At 44.3% G+C, this 16,958-nt stretch overlaps 2 protein-coding genes across 5 annotated transcripts in view; one reads left to right on the top strand and one right to left on the bottom strand.

Moving 5' to 3' along the window:
* DNTTIP1 (deoxynucleotidyltransferase terminal interacting protein 1) overlaps positions 1-655 on the bottom strand; it is a 34,081-nt gene extending 33,426 nt beyond the window's left edge. Inside the window, exon 1 of the mRNA XM_060190826.1 lies at positions 523-655. Within this exon, the coding sequence (XP_060046809.1) occupies positions 523-627 (105 nt within the window). The 5' untranslated portion in view covers positions 628-655. The remainder of the gene's footprint in view (positions 1-522) is intronic.
* Positions 647-16,958, top strand: part of WFDC3 (WAP four-disulfide core domain 3) — a 148,472-nt gene continuing 132,160 nt past the window's right edge. For 2 of the 4 annotated variants that reach the window (XM_060190832.1, XM_060190839.1), the window contains exons 1-4: positions 718-775; positions 9,118-9,305; positions 11,223-11,357; positions 13,641-13,787. In XM_060190832.1, coding sequence (XP_060046815.1) covers positions 9,227-9,305; positions 11,223-11,357; positions 13,641-13,787 — 361 coding nt within the window. In that variant the 5' untranslated portion in view covers positions 718-775; positions 9,118-9,226. Of the gene's footprint in view, positions 776-9,117; positions 9,306-11,222; positions 11,358-13,640; positions 13,788-16,958 lie in introns of all 4 variants that reach the window. The other 2 variants (XM_060190854.1, XM_060190846.1) reach the window with 2 other exon arrangements.

Genomic DNA, 16,958 nt, shown 5'->3' with positions numbered 1-16,958 from the left:
AGGTGTCACCAAGGCCCGCACCCCGGGCTGGAGGTGGAGGGTGGGTGTGAAGTTAAACACCCCGGCTTCTCAGGGGTTTTCACCTCCTTGAGGTAGGCGGGAGGGCAGTGGTCGGGAAGCGACAAGAAGCTTCCTTCAAAGTCCCCACCTCACCCTTTCTGGACCGGCAGGAGGAGAACCAGGGATCGCGAAGGCCTGCTGCTGGCAGGTGCCACGCTGGGCGCTCCCCTCGCATTCACAGCCCCCGCCCCCCACAAGAGCTGCTCGGGCAGGCACCAAGCCTCTCCTCTCCATCGAAGAGGAAACTGGGGCTCGGGGCGGGGGCTGACAGGCTGAGCCACGTCACCTAGCGCGGTGGGCAGCCCCCGTGCGAGTGCAGGCGGCCGGGCCGCGGAAACGCCAACCCCTCGGCAGCACCAGCCGCCGCGTTCTCTCGCCCGCGGGCCAGGGTCCCGGGAGCCCGCGGCGCCGCCCGCCCGAGCCTAGGCCCGGCCTGGCCCGGCCTCCCCAGAGGCGCCTCACCGTGAGAACCAGCTGCCCCGCTGCGCTCGCGTCTCCCAGCTCCGAGCCGCCCCGCTCTGCCCCGCCGGGTCCCCGCGGCTGCTCCGCGTCGCCAGTGGCTCCCATGGCGCCCCGGCCCCCTACAACTTGGGTCCGACTCTGCCACCGGCCGGAAAGTGGCCTGTGACGTCACTGGAGCGCGCCGGCGGCCGGTCCGGAAGCGCGACGCGGCGGGCTGAGTGGTTGCCACGGAAACCGAACGGCAGACGCCCGGGTAATTTGAAAGTCCTGGTCTGTGGGTGGGTCGGGGCCTCCTGGGAGAGGGTCCTTTCCCGCCTACAGTGAGGCTGATGGAGAAAGGAGGAAACGAAGGACGGGAGCAGGCTTTCGCGGGCTGAGGCTGGGGAGTGGAGAGGAACGTGTTCACACAGCGCCACCTGCAGTTTAGTTTTTTGGGAACTGTAGCTTTATCTATTTTAGTGTTTATTTTTAGAGCGAGAGAGAGCCAGAGAGAGAACTTGGAAATGGGAGCCCGCTCTGCTGTGTGGGCAGGGCATCGAACATGCAGAGGCACACATGCAAGTCTTCCTTCCAGGCGACAAAACTGTAATTTTTTATATGCTTGACACTGAGCCCTAATTTATTTTATTTTATTTTTTGGGGTGGTGGTGGTGGTTTGCAGTACAGTCTTTAACACATAGGTACAATCTTTCATCTCCCCTTGATTGGTGTCTAGGAGACACAACATGGTCCCAGTGTCCCTCCATCCTGTCCCTTTCCCTCCTTTACCAGATTTCTTTGCTTTGGTGCAATATATCACACCCAGTCCAAGTTTCACCTTATATTTTCCCTTACTGTCTTTTATTCTTAAGTTTCACCTAGAAGTGAGATAATTTGGTATTGGTTTTTCTCTTTCTGGATTGTTTCACTCTACATGACCACGATATTGCAAAGGAGATGGCCCTATCATTTTTAACACCTGCATAGTACTCCATTATATATGTACCACGACTTCCTTAGTCTTTTATCTGTCATTGGGCATCTGGGTTGCTTCCTAGTTTGTGCTGTTACAAACATAGGTGTGCATAGGTCTTTTTGGATAGTTTTTTTTTTCCCTGGCTAAATCCCTAGGAGAGGGATTGCTGGGTCATAAGGTAGGTCCACTTCTAGAGTTCTGATGAATCTCCAGACTATTTTCCATAGGCGTCGGACTAATTTGCATTCCCACCAGCCAATGAAGGAGAGTCCACTTCCCTTCACAGCCTCTCTAACAGCTGGTGTTTCTGTCTTTTTTGTAATATTTATTGTGAGAGACAGAGAGAAATTGAGAGGGGGAGGGGAAGATAGAAAAGGAGAGAGGCAGAGAGACACCTGTAGCCCTGCTTCACCACTCATGAATCTTTCCCCCGCAGGTGGAGACCAGGGGCTTGAACCCAGGTCCGTGCGCACTGTAATGTGAGCGCCTAACCAGGTGCACCACCACTTGGCCCCTTGTTGCTGTCTTTTCTAATGTGTGACATTCTCACAGGTGTAAATGAGTATATGCTTGCTGTTTTTATTTGCTTTCTCCTGATCATCAGTGACGTTGAACATCTTTTCGTAGGTCTGTTGGCCCTTTGGATCTCTTCTTTGGAGAAGATTCTGCCCATTGATTTTGTTCTAACTCGGACCAGGAAGCCCAACAAGAGGGGTGTATGATCTGTGCTACCCCACTCACTTAGCACTTTGACTCCAGGGGGGGCTGCTGCTTGGGTTTGAGGCTTTAGAATGAAGTTTGGCGGGATGGGGCAGTAGCGCAGCGGGTTAAGCATAGGTAGTGTGAAGCGCATTGACTGGGTTTGAGTCCCCCCCCTTCTCGCTTGCAGGGTGGTTGCTTCACAAGCAGTAAAGCAGATTTTCAGGTGTCTGTCTTTCTCTTCTCCTCTGGTTTCCCCTTCTCTCTCAATTTCTCTCTGCCCTGTCCCACAACAATAGCAGCAATAACAATAACAAAATGGAAAAAATGGCCTCCAGGAGCAGTACATTAATAGTGCAGGTACCGAGCCCCCCAGTGATAACCCTGGAGGCAAAAAAAAAAAAAAAAAAAAAAAGGAATGAAGGTTGGGACATGGACAGGACTTTCCCCCTAGCTCCAGGGAACCAGACTTTTTTCCTCAGGCAGGGGTTCTGGGCTGGGATGGAGATGCAGGGATTTAACATTTGGGGAATTCTCTAGAGCTCTGTTTACCTCTGCTTTAGAATTGGATCGGTTGGGGCCAGGTGGTAGTGCACCTGGTTGAGTGCATTACAGTGTGAAAGGACCTGAGTTCAAGCCTCTGGTTCCCACCTGCAGGAGCCATGGGGTGGGAAACTTCATAAATAGTGAAGCAGAAATAAAGATGTATTTAAAAAAATTGATTCAATCTGTTTGTGGTGGAGAAAGTTGTCTTTGCCAGGCAGTAGGAAGTAGATGCATTTTGCTGTTAGAAAGGTCTGAGTCTGTGGTCTGGGAGGTGGTGCAGTGATAAAGCTTTGAACTCTCAAGCATGAGGTCCCGAGTTCGATCCCCGGCAGCACATGTGCCAGAGTGATGTCTGGTTCTTTCTCTCTCCTCCTGTCTTTCTCATAAATAAATAAAATCTTAAGAAAAATAAAAAAAGAAGGATGGGGGTATAGCATAATGATTATGCAAAGAGACTTTCATGCCTGAGGCTCTCAAGTCCCAGGTTCAATTTCCCACACTGCCATAAGCCAGAGCTGAGCAGTGCTCTGGTAGAAAAAAAAAATGCCTGAGTTCAGCTGGGAGTATGGATTGAACTGCCAACGCCCATGTTCAGCGGGGAAGCAATCACAGAAGCCAGACCTTCCACCTTCTGTACCCCATAATGATCCTGGGTCCATACTCCCACGGGGTTAAAGAATAGGAAAGCTGGGAGTCGGGCTGTAGCGCAGCGGGTTAAGCGCAGGTGGCGCAAAGCACAAGGACCGGCATAAGGATCCCGGTTCGAACCCCCGGCTCCCCACCTGCAGGGGAGTCGCTTCACAGGCGGTGAAGCAGGTCTGCGGGTGTCTTTCTCTCCTCCTCTCTGTCTTCTCCTCCTCTCTCCATTTCTGTCTGTCCTATCCAACAACGACTACAACAATAAAACAACAAGGGCAACAAAAGGGAATAAATAAATAAAATATTAAAAATGAATAAATAAATAAAAATAAAAAAAAAAGAAAAAGAATAGGAAAGCTATCAGGGGAGGGGAGGGGATCCGGAGCTCTAATGGTGGGAATTGTACCCCTCTCATCCTATAGTCTTGTCAGTGTTTCCATTTTATAAATAAATAAATAAAAAAGCAAGGTCTGAGTTCTAACCCAGTGCCATGTGGTAGCTACAGGGAGCAGGAAAAGCTCACTCCAAAGTGCTTCTTCCATGGAGGAGGTCCTGCATTTGGACCCTGGCTCCATATGGGAGCACCATGAACTGAGGCACTAGGAGAACTCTATGGATGATTTAATCTCTCTCTCTCTCTTTCCTTCCCTCTCTCCAATAAATTAAAAGATAGAAAATGATACCAAGGATGCCACTTAGTGATATGACATATTTGTGAAACCCTAAGTTCATTCCCTGTAGCTGTATTTAAAAAATAAAAGAGCATAGACTATGTAGTTGGACCACCTTCCTTTGTTCTACCACTTAATGTGTGGCACATTTATTTTGTGCCTCAGTTTCCCCATCTGTAGAATGAGGATAATAGTACCTGAGTTAAGGTTGAGATGGAGTTTTAAGTGAGTTAACTAAGGTGAAGCACATTGAACAAGAAGCCCTCAAACAATGCCATCTTAAAATTCTACTGGTCACCACTTAATATTTTTTGACCACAGACATTTTTTTCAGCCCTTCTGAATTTTCTTACCCCTGCAAATTATTGTAACGATTAAAATAAACAATATGTATGGCATCTTCTAAGTTTTCATATTTATTTCCATGCTCAAATATAAAACATAACAATGTAACTTTTTTTGGTTTAAATTATTTTTTAAAAATATTTATTTATTCCCTTTTGTTGCCCTTGTTGTTTTATTGTTGTAGTTGTTGATCTCGTTGTTGTTGGATAGGAGAGAGAGAAATGGAGAGAGGAGGGGAAGACAAAGAAGGGGAGAGAAAGACACCTGCAGACCTGTTTCAAGGCTTGTGAGGCGATTCCCCTGCAGGTGGGGAGCCGGGGGCTTGAACCAGGATCCTTACACTGGTCCTTGTGCTTAGCGCCACCTGCGCTTAACCCGCTGTGCTACTGCCCCAGCATATTTCTAACTTTCCCTAGTAGGGCAGGGTTCTGAAGAGGTGTGGTTCTGGGACACATTGGTGAGGTCATCTGCCCAGGGAAGTCAGGATGGATTCATAGTAGTGTCTGCAACTTGGTGGCTGAAAGGTGGCAAGATAAAAAGCAGGACAAAATGTTTAATAAACAGGAACCCAAGGGTAGGAATAGGGCAGTTGTAACTAGGACTCTTTGTATGGGAAGAAGCTAGGAAGCCTATTTTAGGTATGTTCCAAGGGGCCCATGACTTCAGTAATTTTTGCCTAAGCCCAATAGCTAACATGCAGGTGCACTAAGAGTATTTTCTAGGAAGGTGGTGTCAGAGTTGAGAATAGGGCTAGAAAGCTGGATTAGGGCAAAGACTAGCTCCCAAATATGAGGAAAATATATAAGTACTGTAAACACCATCGATATGTCTAGAGCCCATATATATATATATTCGTATTTAGCACAGGAAGTGAGTTTCCTTTTCCTTTTTTAAGCAGATCACTGCTTAGCTCTGGATTGTGGTGGTGCTGGGGCTTTGGACCTGGCACTTTAGAGCCTCAGACATGACATTTTTTTGCATAATGATTATGCTGTCTCCCCCACCCAACAGTGTAACTTTCTGATACCAAATTCTTTGGCTTTATTAAGGAGGTTTTCACTTTGAAACTTGATTAGTCCTTGGCTCTTCTCCTTCTCCTTCTTCTTCTCCTCCTCCTTCCCCTCCTTTCCCTCCTTCCCCTCCTCTTCCTCTTCCTTCTTCCTCTTCTTCTTTTTTTTTTTTTTTTTTGCCTCTAGGGTTATTGCTGGGACTTGGTGCCTGCACTACAAATCCACTGCTCCTGGAGGCTATTTCTCCCCCTTTTATTGCCCTTGTTGTTTATCGTTATTATTGTTATTGTTATTGCTGTCTTTGTTGTTGGATAGGACAGAGAGAAATGGAGAGAGGAGGGGACGACAGAGGGGGGAGAGAAAGATTCCTGCAGAACTGCATCACTGCTTGTGAAACAACCCCCCTGTAGATGGGGAGCCAGGGGCTCAAACCAGGATCCTTATGCAGGTCCTTGTGCTTCGCACCATGTGTGCTTAACTCACTGTGCTACTGCCTGGCCCCCCTCTTCTTCTTTTAACCAGAGTAATGCTTAGCTCCATTTTATGGTGGTGCGGGGGTTTGAGCCTGGGACTTTGGAGCCTCAAGCATGAGAGTCTCTGCATAATCATTATGCTATCTACCCCACCCAAAATTTTATTGTTTTTTATTTGATAGGACAGAGAAGAATTGAGAGGGGATGGGATGGAGAGGGAGAGAGAGAGACACCTGTAGCAGTACTTTACCACTTCTGAAGCTTCTCCCTGTAGGTGGGGTCAGGGGCTTGAACCTGGGCCCTTGAGCTTGGTAACGAGTGTGCTTAACCAGGTGTGCCACCACTTGGCCTCTATTGCTATTATTATTATTATTTTTATTTTTTAATATTTATTTATCTTCCCTTTTGTTGCTCTTTTTTATTGTTGTTGTTATAGTTATTATTGTTGTTATTGATGTCGTCATTGTTAGATAGGACAGAGAGAAATGGAGAGAGAAGGGGAAGACAGAGAGGGTGAGAGAAAGATAGACACCTGCAGACCTGCTTCACCGCCTGTGAAGTGACTCCCCTGCAGGTGGGGAGCCGGGGCTTGAACAGAGATCCTTATGCTGGTCCTTGCGCTTTGCTCCACATGCGCTTAACCCACAGCGCTACTGCCCAACTCCCTATTGGTATTATTTTTAAGTTTTATTAATTTATTTTGGATAGAGGGAGAAACTGAAGGAGAGAAGGTGATAGAGACAGCTGTAGCATGTAGCTTCCCCTCTGCAGGTAGGGACCAGGGGCTTGGACCCATGTCCTTGCACACTGTAATGTGTGTGCTCAACTAGTGTGCCACCACCTGGGCCTATTTATTTATTTTAATGGAACAAAGAGAAATTGACAGAGGAGGTGGGGACAGAGTGGGAGAGAGAAAGAGAGACTCCTGCAACAGTGCTTCATTTCTTATGAAGCTTCCCCTTTGCCAGTGGGGAATAGGACTTTGAACCTCGTTCTTTGTATATATGATAGAAACAGAGAAATTGAGAGGGGAGGGAGAGATAGGGAGAAAGACACCTGAAGTACTGCTTCACTGCTTCTGAATCTTTCCCCCCTGCAAGTGGGGACCAGGGGCTTGATCCAGGATCCTTATGCCAGTCCTTGCACTTTGCGCCACCTGCACTTGGAACCTGCTGCACTACCGCCTGACTCCCCCTTTATATTATTTTTACATTGCCAGGATCAAATCTAGGTTCTTGTGCATGTGCAGTACCACTGAATAACTTCCAGGGCTTGCTTTTTTTGTTATTATTTAGTTACTTATTTATTTTAGATAAGAGACAGGGAAAAAGAGACCACAGCTCCAAAGTTGTGGTGGGGAATGAGTTCAAAACTGGGTCATCCTGGGTCCCTACTCCCAGAGGGATAAAGAATAGGGAAGCTATTGGGGGAAGGGGATGGGATTCAGAGTTCTGGTGGTGGGAATTGTGTGGAGTTGTACCCCTCTTATCCTATGGTTTTGTCAATGTTTCCTTTTTATAAATAAAAAATAAACAAAAAAACAAAACTGGGTCATGGCATAGTACTGTACTATCAAGTGAGCGATTTTACTGGCCACTGGCTCAATTTTTTAAAAAAGATTTATTTCACAAGCGAGGTTGAAAGAGGGGAGAGATAGAGCAAGAGGTGAGAGGCAGAGAGAGAGAGAGAGAGAGAGAGAGAGAGATGTCACTACAGCACCCTGGCATATGCGGTGCCTGGGATTGAATTTGGGATTTCTCATGTGGTACTGGGGATCAGACCCTGAGCCTCATTCATGGAAGGCATGCATTCTACTCACAGAGCAGCCACCTTCCAGCTCTCCTCCTCCTCTCTCTCTTTTAAAAAGATATATAATTTTTAAAAATTATTATTGAGAGAGAGGTGAGAGGTAGAGAACTAGAGAATCACAATCATATGCAATGCTGAGGACTGAACTTGGGACCTCATGCTATTTTCTTTTTTTTAAAGATTTTATTTATTTATTAATGAGAAAGACAGGAGGAGAGAGAGAAAGAACCAGACATCACTCTGGTACATATGTTTCTGGGGATGGAACTCAAGACCTCATGCTTGAGAGTCCAGTGTTTTACCACGAGGTCACCTCCCAGACCACAAGGGACCTTATGCTCTTAAGCCCAGTGCTCAAGTCATGGCATCACTTGGGAGAATCTTTTGTTGTTGTTGTTGTTTGTTTGTTTGTTTTTTTCCTCTCTTCCTTCCTTTTCCTTCCCTTCCTTCTTCTCATTCCTCTTTCTCTTCCTCATTCTTCTTTTCCTCCTCTTTTTCAAAGCAAAGACCATCCTCTTTGACCAAACTCTTACTGAACCATGAACTTTTAAATTAGATCCTGATTTTTTTGTTTATCTTCACATTATGCAGTTTTAGCAAGAATTTTGCTGAGTCAATTTCATCAGAATCCCCCATTCTGTCATCTGATCACCCTCAGTAGCCAGTTGGGGTTCCCCATTTTCCACCATCTCCCAAGTGGTGACTGATCAAAGTGATCAGCCTACCAGCAGCAAAAATCCTGTTAGATTAACTTAACAGGAATTCCCTCTTATCCCTTATGTTCACTCTTAGTACCCACTGACCTTTACCCTGCTTCTTGACTATAAATCCTCATTCTCTGTTTTTTTTTTAATATTTATTCCCCTTTGTTGCCCTTGTATTATTGTTGTAGCTATTATTGTTGTTATTGATGTTGTCATTGGATAGGACAGAAAGAAAAGGAGAGAGGAGGGGAAGACAGAGAGGGGGAGAGAAAAGATAGACACCTGCAAGCCTGCTTTAACACTTGTGAAGTGAATCCCCTGCAGGTGGGGAGCTGGGGGCTCCAACCTGGATCTTTTTGCAGGTCCTTGCGCTTTGCGCCACATGAACTTAACCCGCTGCACTACCGCCCAACTCCCTCATTCTCTGTTTTCCAGGTTTCTAGGATGAGCAGGAACCACAATGTGCTTTATTAGCTTTGGCTATTTTTTTTCCCATTATGTTGTACCTGGCTTTCTCTGTCTTCTCAATAGTAGCTGTGTTTTCCGTAGTCCTTTAGGGCTTTCTTTGATCTTTTATTCAATGGTCATCCTTCCATTTCCCCAGCTTCCTGTTAGGTTCCTCATTATTGTCCAAGGGTGTTGTGTATGTTACATTGTATTTCATCACCTCATCACATGTGCTTATTGGGAATGCCAGGACTTTCCCAGGTACCAGCAGCCAATCACATTTTTTTTTCTACTTAGGAGAAGACATCCTGGGGGAATATTGCAAAAGAGAGGACACTGAGACAGGGATTAGGCCAGTTTCCTAGTCCTTCTATCACTTGATATTCTGGACAAGGTGTACATCATCATGTTGAGTTGCCTCTTCTTTCTGAGAGCACTTCTTGTTCTTGGATTCCTGACAATCTGGGTGACTGCAAGAGAGTATGGTGAGCTGTCATTTGGGGTCTCTGGCTACCAGCAACAGAAAGTGATTAGAGAAGAAATAAACTCCTTTCTCCTCCCCAGAGCCTATATTTGTGCAGATTATCATCTTTACAGGACAGGACTGTATACATAGGTTCTTGGCATAGCCAGCGTAATTCTTCCTGGCTTTCTTTCTATAATATTTATGAGGGGGGGAGGAAGAGAGAGAGGGGAAGAAAGAGAGAGAGAGAGAGAGAGAGAGAGAGAGAGAGAGAGAGAGGAAAGCACTGCTCAAATTCTGGTATATGGTGGTTCTAGGAATTAAACTTGGGGCCCTAGGCATACAAGACAGGCACACTACCATTGTTCCTCTCCTTGGCCCCTCCCTGGCTTTCTTTACCCACTCTAGACAAGGAGATAGAACTTTCAGTCTTGCTAGTGAGAAGTTCTAATTTTTCTCTAGAGCTTGGTAAATGAGAACAGTATCACTTCAACTTTTTTTTCCTTTCTATTTATTGCCACCTGGGTTATTGCTGGGGCTCTGTGCTTTCACAGTGGATCTACTGGTCCCAGGGGTCATTTTATCTTTTTAAAAATTTTATTTGATAGGGCAGAGAGGGAAAGAGGGGGTATCGAGGGAGTGAGAGGCAGCTTGTTATACAAACAGACTCTCATGCCTGAGGCTCTGAGGCCCCAGGATCCATCCCATGTACCACCAGAGCAGCACTCTGGTTAAAGTTAAAAAAAAAAAAAAAGGAGGAGGGTGGGGAGGAGGCAGAACGGGTGGGAGAGAGAGAGAGAGAAGGAGGAAGAGAAGATAGAAGAGATAGAGAGGCACCTGCAATCTTGCTACACTGCTTATGAAGCTTCCCCCTTGCAAGTGGGGACTGGGGTTTTTAACCTAGTCCTTGTACATGGTAATGTGTCTGCTCAGCTGGGTGCACTACCACTCAACCCCTTAAATGTTATCTTTAAATATTTATTTATTGATGGAGGGTGGAGGGAGAACCAGAGTACTGCTCTGGTGTGCAATGCCAGGAATTGAACTCATTCTTTTTTTTTTTTTTTTTTTTTTGCCTTCAGGGTTATTGCTAGGGCTCAGTGCCTATACTACTAATATACTGCTCCTGGAGGCTTTTTTTTTTTACCCTTTTGTTGACCTTGTTTATCGTTGCTGTGGTTATTATTGTTGTTATTGATGTTGTTGTTGGATAGGACATACAGAAATGAGGGGAGAGGAGAATACAGAGAGGAGGGGAAGACAGAGGAAGAGAGAAAGATAGGCACCTGCAGACCTGCTTCACTGCTTGTGAGGTGACCGCCCTGCAGGTGGGGAGCCGGGGCTCTAACCAGGATCCTTAAGCTGGTCCTTGCGCTTTGCACCACTTGCGTTTAACCTACTGCGCTATTGCGCAGATAGAGTTCAACACTATCTGCTGTGCCATCTCTTGGGCTACCACCCAAGCGACAGAATGTCTGATCCTTTAGAGTTGGTGGGTGCATGCTAAGGTTGTGTGGGAGGAAGAGAAAGTGGAATTGTTTAGGATAAAAAGACTTGGGACGGTAGTCGGATGGTAGCACAGCGGGTTTGTGACATGGCAAAGCACAAGGACTGGAGTAAGGATAACAGTTTGAGAGGGAGTAAGGATCTCGGTTTGAGCCCCCCAGCTCCTCACCTGCAAGGGAGTCGCTTCACTGGTGGTGAAGCAGGTCTGCAGGTGTCTTTCTCCCTCTCTGTCTTCTCCTCTCCAATTTTCTGTCCTATCCAACAATGACCATATCAACAAAAACAACAATAAAAAAGGGTAAATAAATAAATATTTAAAAAAAGAAAGACTTGGGATGACTAAAAGCCCTCAAGTTCATTTGGCTCCCATTTCCCCCTAATTTTTTGATACCTGGCCAGTTAGTTACCCAGCTTTGTATGACATCTTTTACAGTGAAAGAAGGAGAATGCCCTGTTGATAAAAACCCGTGTAAGGACTTGTGCCTGGGGGATGAATCATGTCCAGCTGGACAGAAGTGCTGCAATACAGGCTGTGGTCAAGTCTGCCGAGGAGGCATTATTCCCGGGGGTATGTTGGCATGGGGTGGATGGGAGAAAGGCAGAGACCATGTTGACCTTGCCTCTGTTTTGAAAAGACTCAGAGAGTTTCCAACCTCCTAAATTGACTCCTGAAATCTAGTTTACCTAGAGTCACTTTTCTTTCCACTCTTGACATCTTCTGGGGGACTCATTCTCAAGTTTTTGCTTTCTTCAGGCAAACCCCCCCCAAACATATATATATATATATATATCACTGTTTAACTAAGTCTTTTATACTGAACTCAAGGTTCTTGTGAAAACTGGAACACAAGAAATGGGAAACGGGAGCCTGTTAAGATAATGATAAAAAAATATAGACCTTAGAGCCAGGCAGGCATTTTAAAACCTTAAATAGCTCTTAAAAATTCTGATTAGGTAAGGAACCCAACACACCCATCCAAAATAATTTGTGTATACCTATGTTCTTAGCAGCACAATTTGTAATAGCCAAAACCTGGAAGCAACCCAGGTGTCCAACAACAGATGAGTGGCTGAGCAAGTTGTGGTCTATATACACAATGGAATACTACTCATCTATTAAAAATGGTGATTTCACTGTTTTCAGCCCATCTTGGATGGAGCTTGAAGAAATCATGTTAAGTGAAATAAGTCAAACAGAAGGATGTATATGGGATGATCTCATTCTCAGGCAGAAGCTGAAAAACAAGATTGGAAGAGAAAACACAAGTAGAACATGAACTGGAGTTGGTATATTTCACCAAAGTAAAAGACTCTGGGGTGTGTGTGTGTGGGGGAAGAGTACAGGTCCATAAAGGATGACAGAGGACCTAGTGGGAGTTGTATTGTTATGTGGAAAACTGAGAAATATTATGTATGTACAAACTATTGTATTTACTGTCAACTGTAAAACAATCCTCCAATAAAAAAATTACTAAAATAAAAAAAATCTGGTTAGGAGAGATATTATAATGGTTATGCAAACAGATTATCATGCCTGAGGTTCTGAAATTGGGTGCTCTAGAAAAAAAATATTTATTTATTTAATGAGTATGTGTAGACATGCACGTGTGCAAAAGAAAAGAAGTGAGGGAGTGAGAGAAAAATGAAACTTCTCTGGCATATGAAGTGCTAGGAATAGAATCTGAAGCCTCAGTCAGAGTGTGGTTTCTCTTTCTCTCTCTCTCTCTCTTTCTTGTTTATGAAAGTCTTTTAGCAGGAACAGAGAGATAGCATAATGGTTCTGCAAAAAGACTTATGTCTGAGGCTCTAAGGTCTCCGATTCAGTCCCCAGCAACATCATAAGCCAGAGCTGAGCAGTACTCTAGTCTCTCTCTCTCTCTGTATCTCTTAATAATTCTTTCATTACAATAATATAGGTAACATATTTAAAAATACATTCTTTTTGCATAACCACTATCCCCCAACCTCATAGACCCTTTTAACTTTCAAATTGTTAAGTCTTAATTTCCTTGGTTGTCAAATAGGGATAATTCTTCGTCTTCTCCTTCTCCTCCTCCTCTTCCTCCTCTTCCTCCTCCTCCTCCTCCTCCTTCTTTTTTTTTTTTTTTTTGCCTCCAGGGTTATTGCTGGGGCTTGGTGCCAGCAGTATGAAATCCACTGCTCCTGGAGGCTATTTTTTCCCATTTTGTTGCCCTTGTTGTATTGTTATTGCTGTTATAGCTGTTGTTGTTGTTGGGTAGGATAGAGAGATATGGAGAGAGGAGGGGAAGACAGAGAGGGGAAGAGAAAGATAGACACCTGCAGACCTTTTCATTGCTTGCAAAGCGAACCCCTGCAGGTGGGGAGCTGGGGACTCGAACTGGGATCCTTAAGCTGGTCCTTGAGCTTTGTGCCATGTGCCCTTAATCTGCTGTGCTATTGCCCCAGCCCCCTAATCTTTTCTTTTTCTTTTTTTTAAAGATTTATTTATTTATGAGAAAGATAGGAGGAGAGAGAAAGAACCAGATATTACTCTGGTACATGTGCTGCTGGGGATTGAATTCAGGACCTCATGCTTAAGAGTCCAATGCTTTATCCACTGTGCCACCTCCTATATCATTGGATAATTATTCTTCATAGAATTGTGAGGCTCCACCAAAACTGTTCTGCTACAGGGCAAATGTCACTAAATGTTATAGTGGAACTCAGCTATTATTATTACTGCTGTTTGCCATTATCTCTTTTCTTTAGCATCAAAGTAAAAAATCCTAAATGAAGCTCAAAGCTTCCTCATATCTTTCCTTTTGCCTTGTTTATGGGTGTTGCCAGGCACCATCATCTCTTTCTTGTTGCTGTTTCCTTTTTGCTACAGGGAAGAAAGGAATTTGTCCCAGGATTGTTCGGAATCAATCCTGCTTTAAGAGGTGCCTCACTGATGAGATGTGTCCAGGTGTAAAGAAATGCTGTCCATTTGGCTGCAGCAAGAGCTGTGTCAATCCTATCTCTAAACAGAAACCAGGTAAGAAATCCTACCCCATGTTCCTTGGCCAGTTTGGCCTCCTTATTTCTTTCTCAAAGATGTACACCATCTTGCTGATTTTTCTTTACTTTGAAAACAAGAGTTAAGTGACTGCATATTCTGAGAATCTGTCTGAAAAAAGACTAACAAAGGGTACCCAAGCCATAATGATCTGTGGTATATGGATAGACAGGCAGTGGAGACTGCCAGAAGGGAAGGCTCAGCATCTGCTTATGTGTAGGCAGATCTGAAAACTGTTGAAGGACTTTGAAGTATTTCATTCCGCTAGAACATGTTCCTTGCTTTGTGTAAAGTCCTGCTTTCAAGGTCAGGTACCACATGGGAGCACCTTGGATGGTACTAGGGTAGTTCCATAGAGGGTGGAATGATGCTGTTGGATTTTTCCTCTTCCTTTCCGAATGTCCCTTTCTCATCTTTCTCTTTATTTTTCTCACTCAGAAAAATTACCAACAGTTGACTCAGCAGGCTGCTTAGTAGTGTGCATGAGGCCTTGGGTTCATTCGCCTGTTAAAATAAATAAAAAACACATTGTAGGGTGATTCCTAATTCCCATTGCCAGTTGCAGTATGCTCTATTAAAATACCAACTGGAATCCAAATAGAGATGGCAAAATAGAATCTTGATACCTGTGCAAAGCCCCACACATTTGCCCATTCACCTGCTTCTGAACTCTGTCTACACATAGGCTGGCCATCTCATGTTGAAAATGGGTCCTATTTTATTTTGTTTCTAATAGGGTGCCTATGACCTAATTCTCTGTTGATACACCGTTTCTCAATGATTTTTTTATTATGTATTTGCTGTTTATCGGCTCCAGTGATAGGTTTGAAGAATGTTGTGGTGAGCAAAGTAAAATTTTTCTACCTTCATGGAGCTCATAGTTTACTGAGGGAGAGTTTTAACAGTTAAGTATGTCAATAAGCATATAGTTAGAAAGTGTGATAAGAACACAAAGGAAGATTAAAGGGTGCTGAGAGATAGAATAGAAAAGGGACTCCTTTCAGGTTGAGTTGCAAAGGAAGGCTTGTCTGAGGAAGTGACATTTAACCTACAACCTGTTGAAACTATCCAGTGAAGGATGTAATGAGTATCTTGGGAAAAAGAAGAAATGAGTCTTAAGTCTTAAGAAGAAGTCTTAAGATAAAAAGAAGCCTGCTGTAGGTGTGTTTCTTGCTCTCTCTATTATCTTCTCTTCCCTCTCAATTTATCTATGTCCTATCAATTTAAAAACAATAAAAAAAATAAAAACAAGGAGTCGGGTGGTGGCGCAGTGGGTTAAGCGCACATGGCACAAAGCGCAAGGACCAGCGTAAGAATCCCAGTTTGAGCCCCAGACTCTCCACCTGCTGGGGAGTAGCTTCACAGGTGGTGAAGCAGGTCTGCAGGTGTCTGTCTTTCTTTCCCACTCTCTGTCTTTCCCTCCTCTCTCCATTTCTCTCTGTCCTATCCAACAATGACATCAATAACAACAATAATAACAACAACAATAAAACAACAAGGGCAACAAAAGGGAATAAAAATAAATAAATAAATAAACAAAAAAGCACAACACAATTCAACAAAGTTAGTATGGTTAGAGAAAGAAGAATTCAGAGTAGAATGAAGTTGAGTTAGATAGGCTGGGGAGATAGCATAATGGTTATTCAAAGACTTTCATGCCTGAGGTACCCAAGGTCCCAAGTTCAGTCCCCAGCACCACCATAAGCTAGAGTTGAGCAGTATTGTGGTGTAAAAAAAAAAGTGTAGTTAGACTGGGGGTGGAGGTGTCTTTGGAATGGAAAAAAGATGACATAGTTGATATAGAAATAATCTTACTTTTTTTTTTTAAAGATTTTATTTATTTATGAGAAAGATAGGAGGAGAGAGAAAGAACCAGACATCATTCTGGCACATGTGCTGCTGGGGATCGAATTCAGGACCTCATGCTTGAGAGTCCAAAGCTTTACCACTGCACCACATCCTGGACCACATAATAGATCTTTCTATTTCTTTTTATTTTATTTTATTTTTTACATTTTTAAAATTTTTATTTAAGAAAGGATTAATTAACAAAACCATAGGGTAGGAGGGGTACAACTCCACACAATTCCCACCACCCAATCTCCATATCCCACCCCCTCCCCTGATAGCTTTCCCATTCTCTATCCCTCTGGGAGCATGGACCCAGGGTCATTGTGGGTTGCAGAAGGTAGAAGGTCTGGCTTCTGTAATTGCTTCCCCGCTGAACATGGGCGTTGACTGGTCGGTCCAGTCTGCCTCTCTCTTTCCCTAGTAGGGTGGGTTTCTGGGGAAGCTGAGCTCCAGGACATATTGGTGGTGTCTTCAATCCAGGGAAGTCTGGCCGGCATCTTGATGACACCTGGAACCTGGTGACTGAAAAGAGAGTTAACATACAAAGCCAAACAAATTGTTGAGCAATCATGGACCCAAAGCTTGGAAAAGTGGAGAGGAAGTATTAGGGAGGTACTCACTGCAAACTCTAGTGTACTTCTGCTTTCTTACTTTGGTGCCATACTCCAAACTCAGTCAATTTCTGCTTTGCATTTCTACTTCTTTTTTTTTTTTTTTACATGCATAACATTCCCCAGATTCCCATTTAACAATACAACCCCCACTATTTCATTCATCATTTTTCATGGACCTGTATTCTCCCCACCCACCCACCCACCCCAGAGTCTTTTACTTTGGTGTAATACTCCAATTCCATTTCAGGTTTGACTTGTGTTTTCTTTTCTAATCTTGTTTTTCAACTTCGGCCTGAGAGTGAGATCATCCCGTATTCATCCTTCTGTTTCTGACTTATTTCACTCAACATGATTTTTTCAAGGTCCATCCAAGATCGGCTGAAAACGGTGAAGTCACCATTTTTTACAGCTGAGTAGTGTTCCATTGTGTATACCACAACTTGCTCAGCCACTCATCTGTTGTTGGACACCTGGGTTGCTTCCAGGTTTTGGCTATTACAAATTGTGCTGTCAAGAACATATGTGTACACAGATCTTTTTGGATGGATGTGTTGGGTTCCTTAGGATATATCCCTAGGAGGGGGATTGCAGGGTCATAGGGTAGGTTCATTTCTAGCCTTCTGAGAGTTCTCCAGATTGTTCTCCATAGAGGTTGGACCAATTGACATTCCCACCAGCAGTGCAG

The sequence above is a fragment of the Erinaceus europaeus genome, chromosome 1 (assembly GCF_950295315.1).
Source record: "Erinaceus europaeus chromosome 1, mEriEur2.1, whole genome shotgun sequence".
NCBI lineage: Eukaryota > Metazoa > Chordata > Mammalia > Eulipotyphla > Erinaceidae > Erinaceus > Erinaceus europaeus.
Note: the sequence above shows the minus strand (reverse complement) of the source record. Positions and strands in the feature narration are given on the sequence as shown.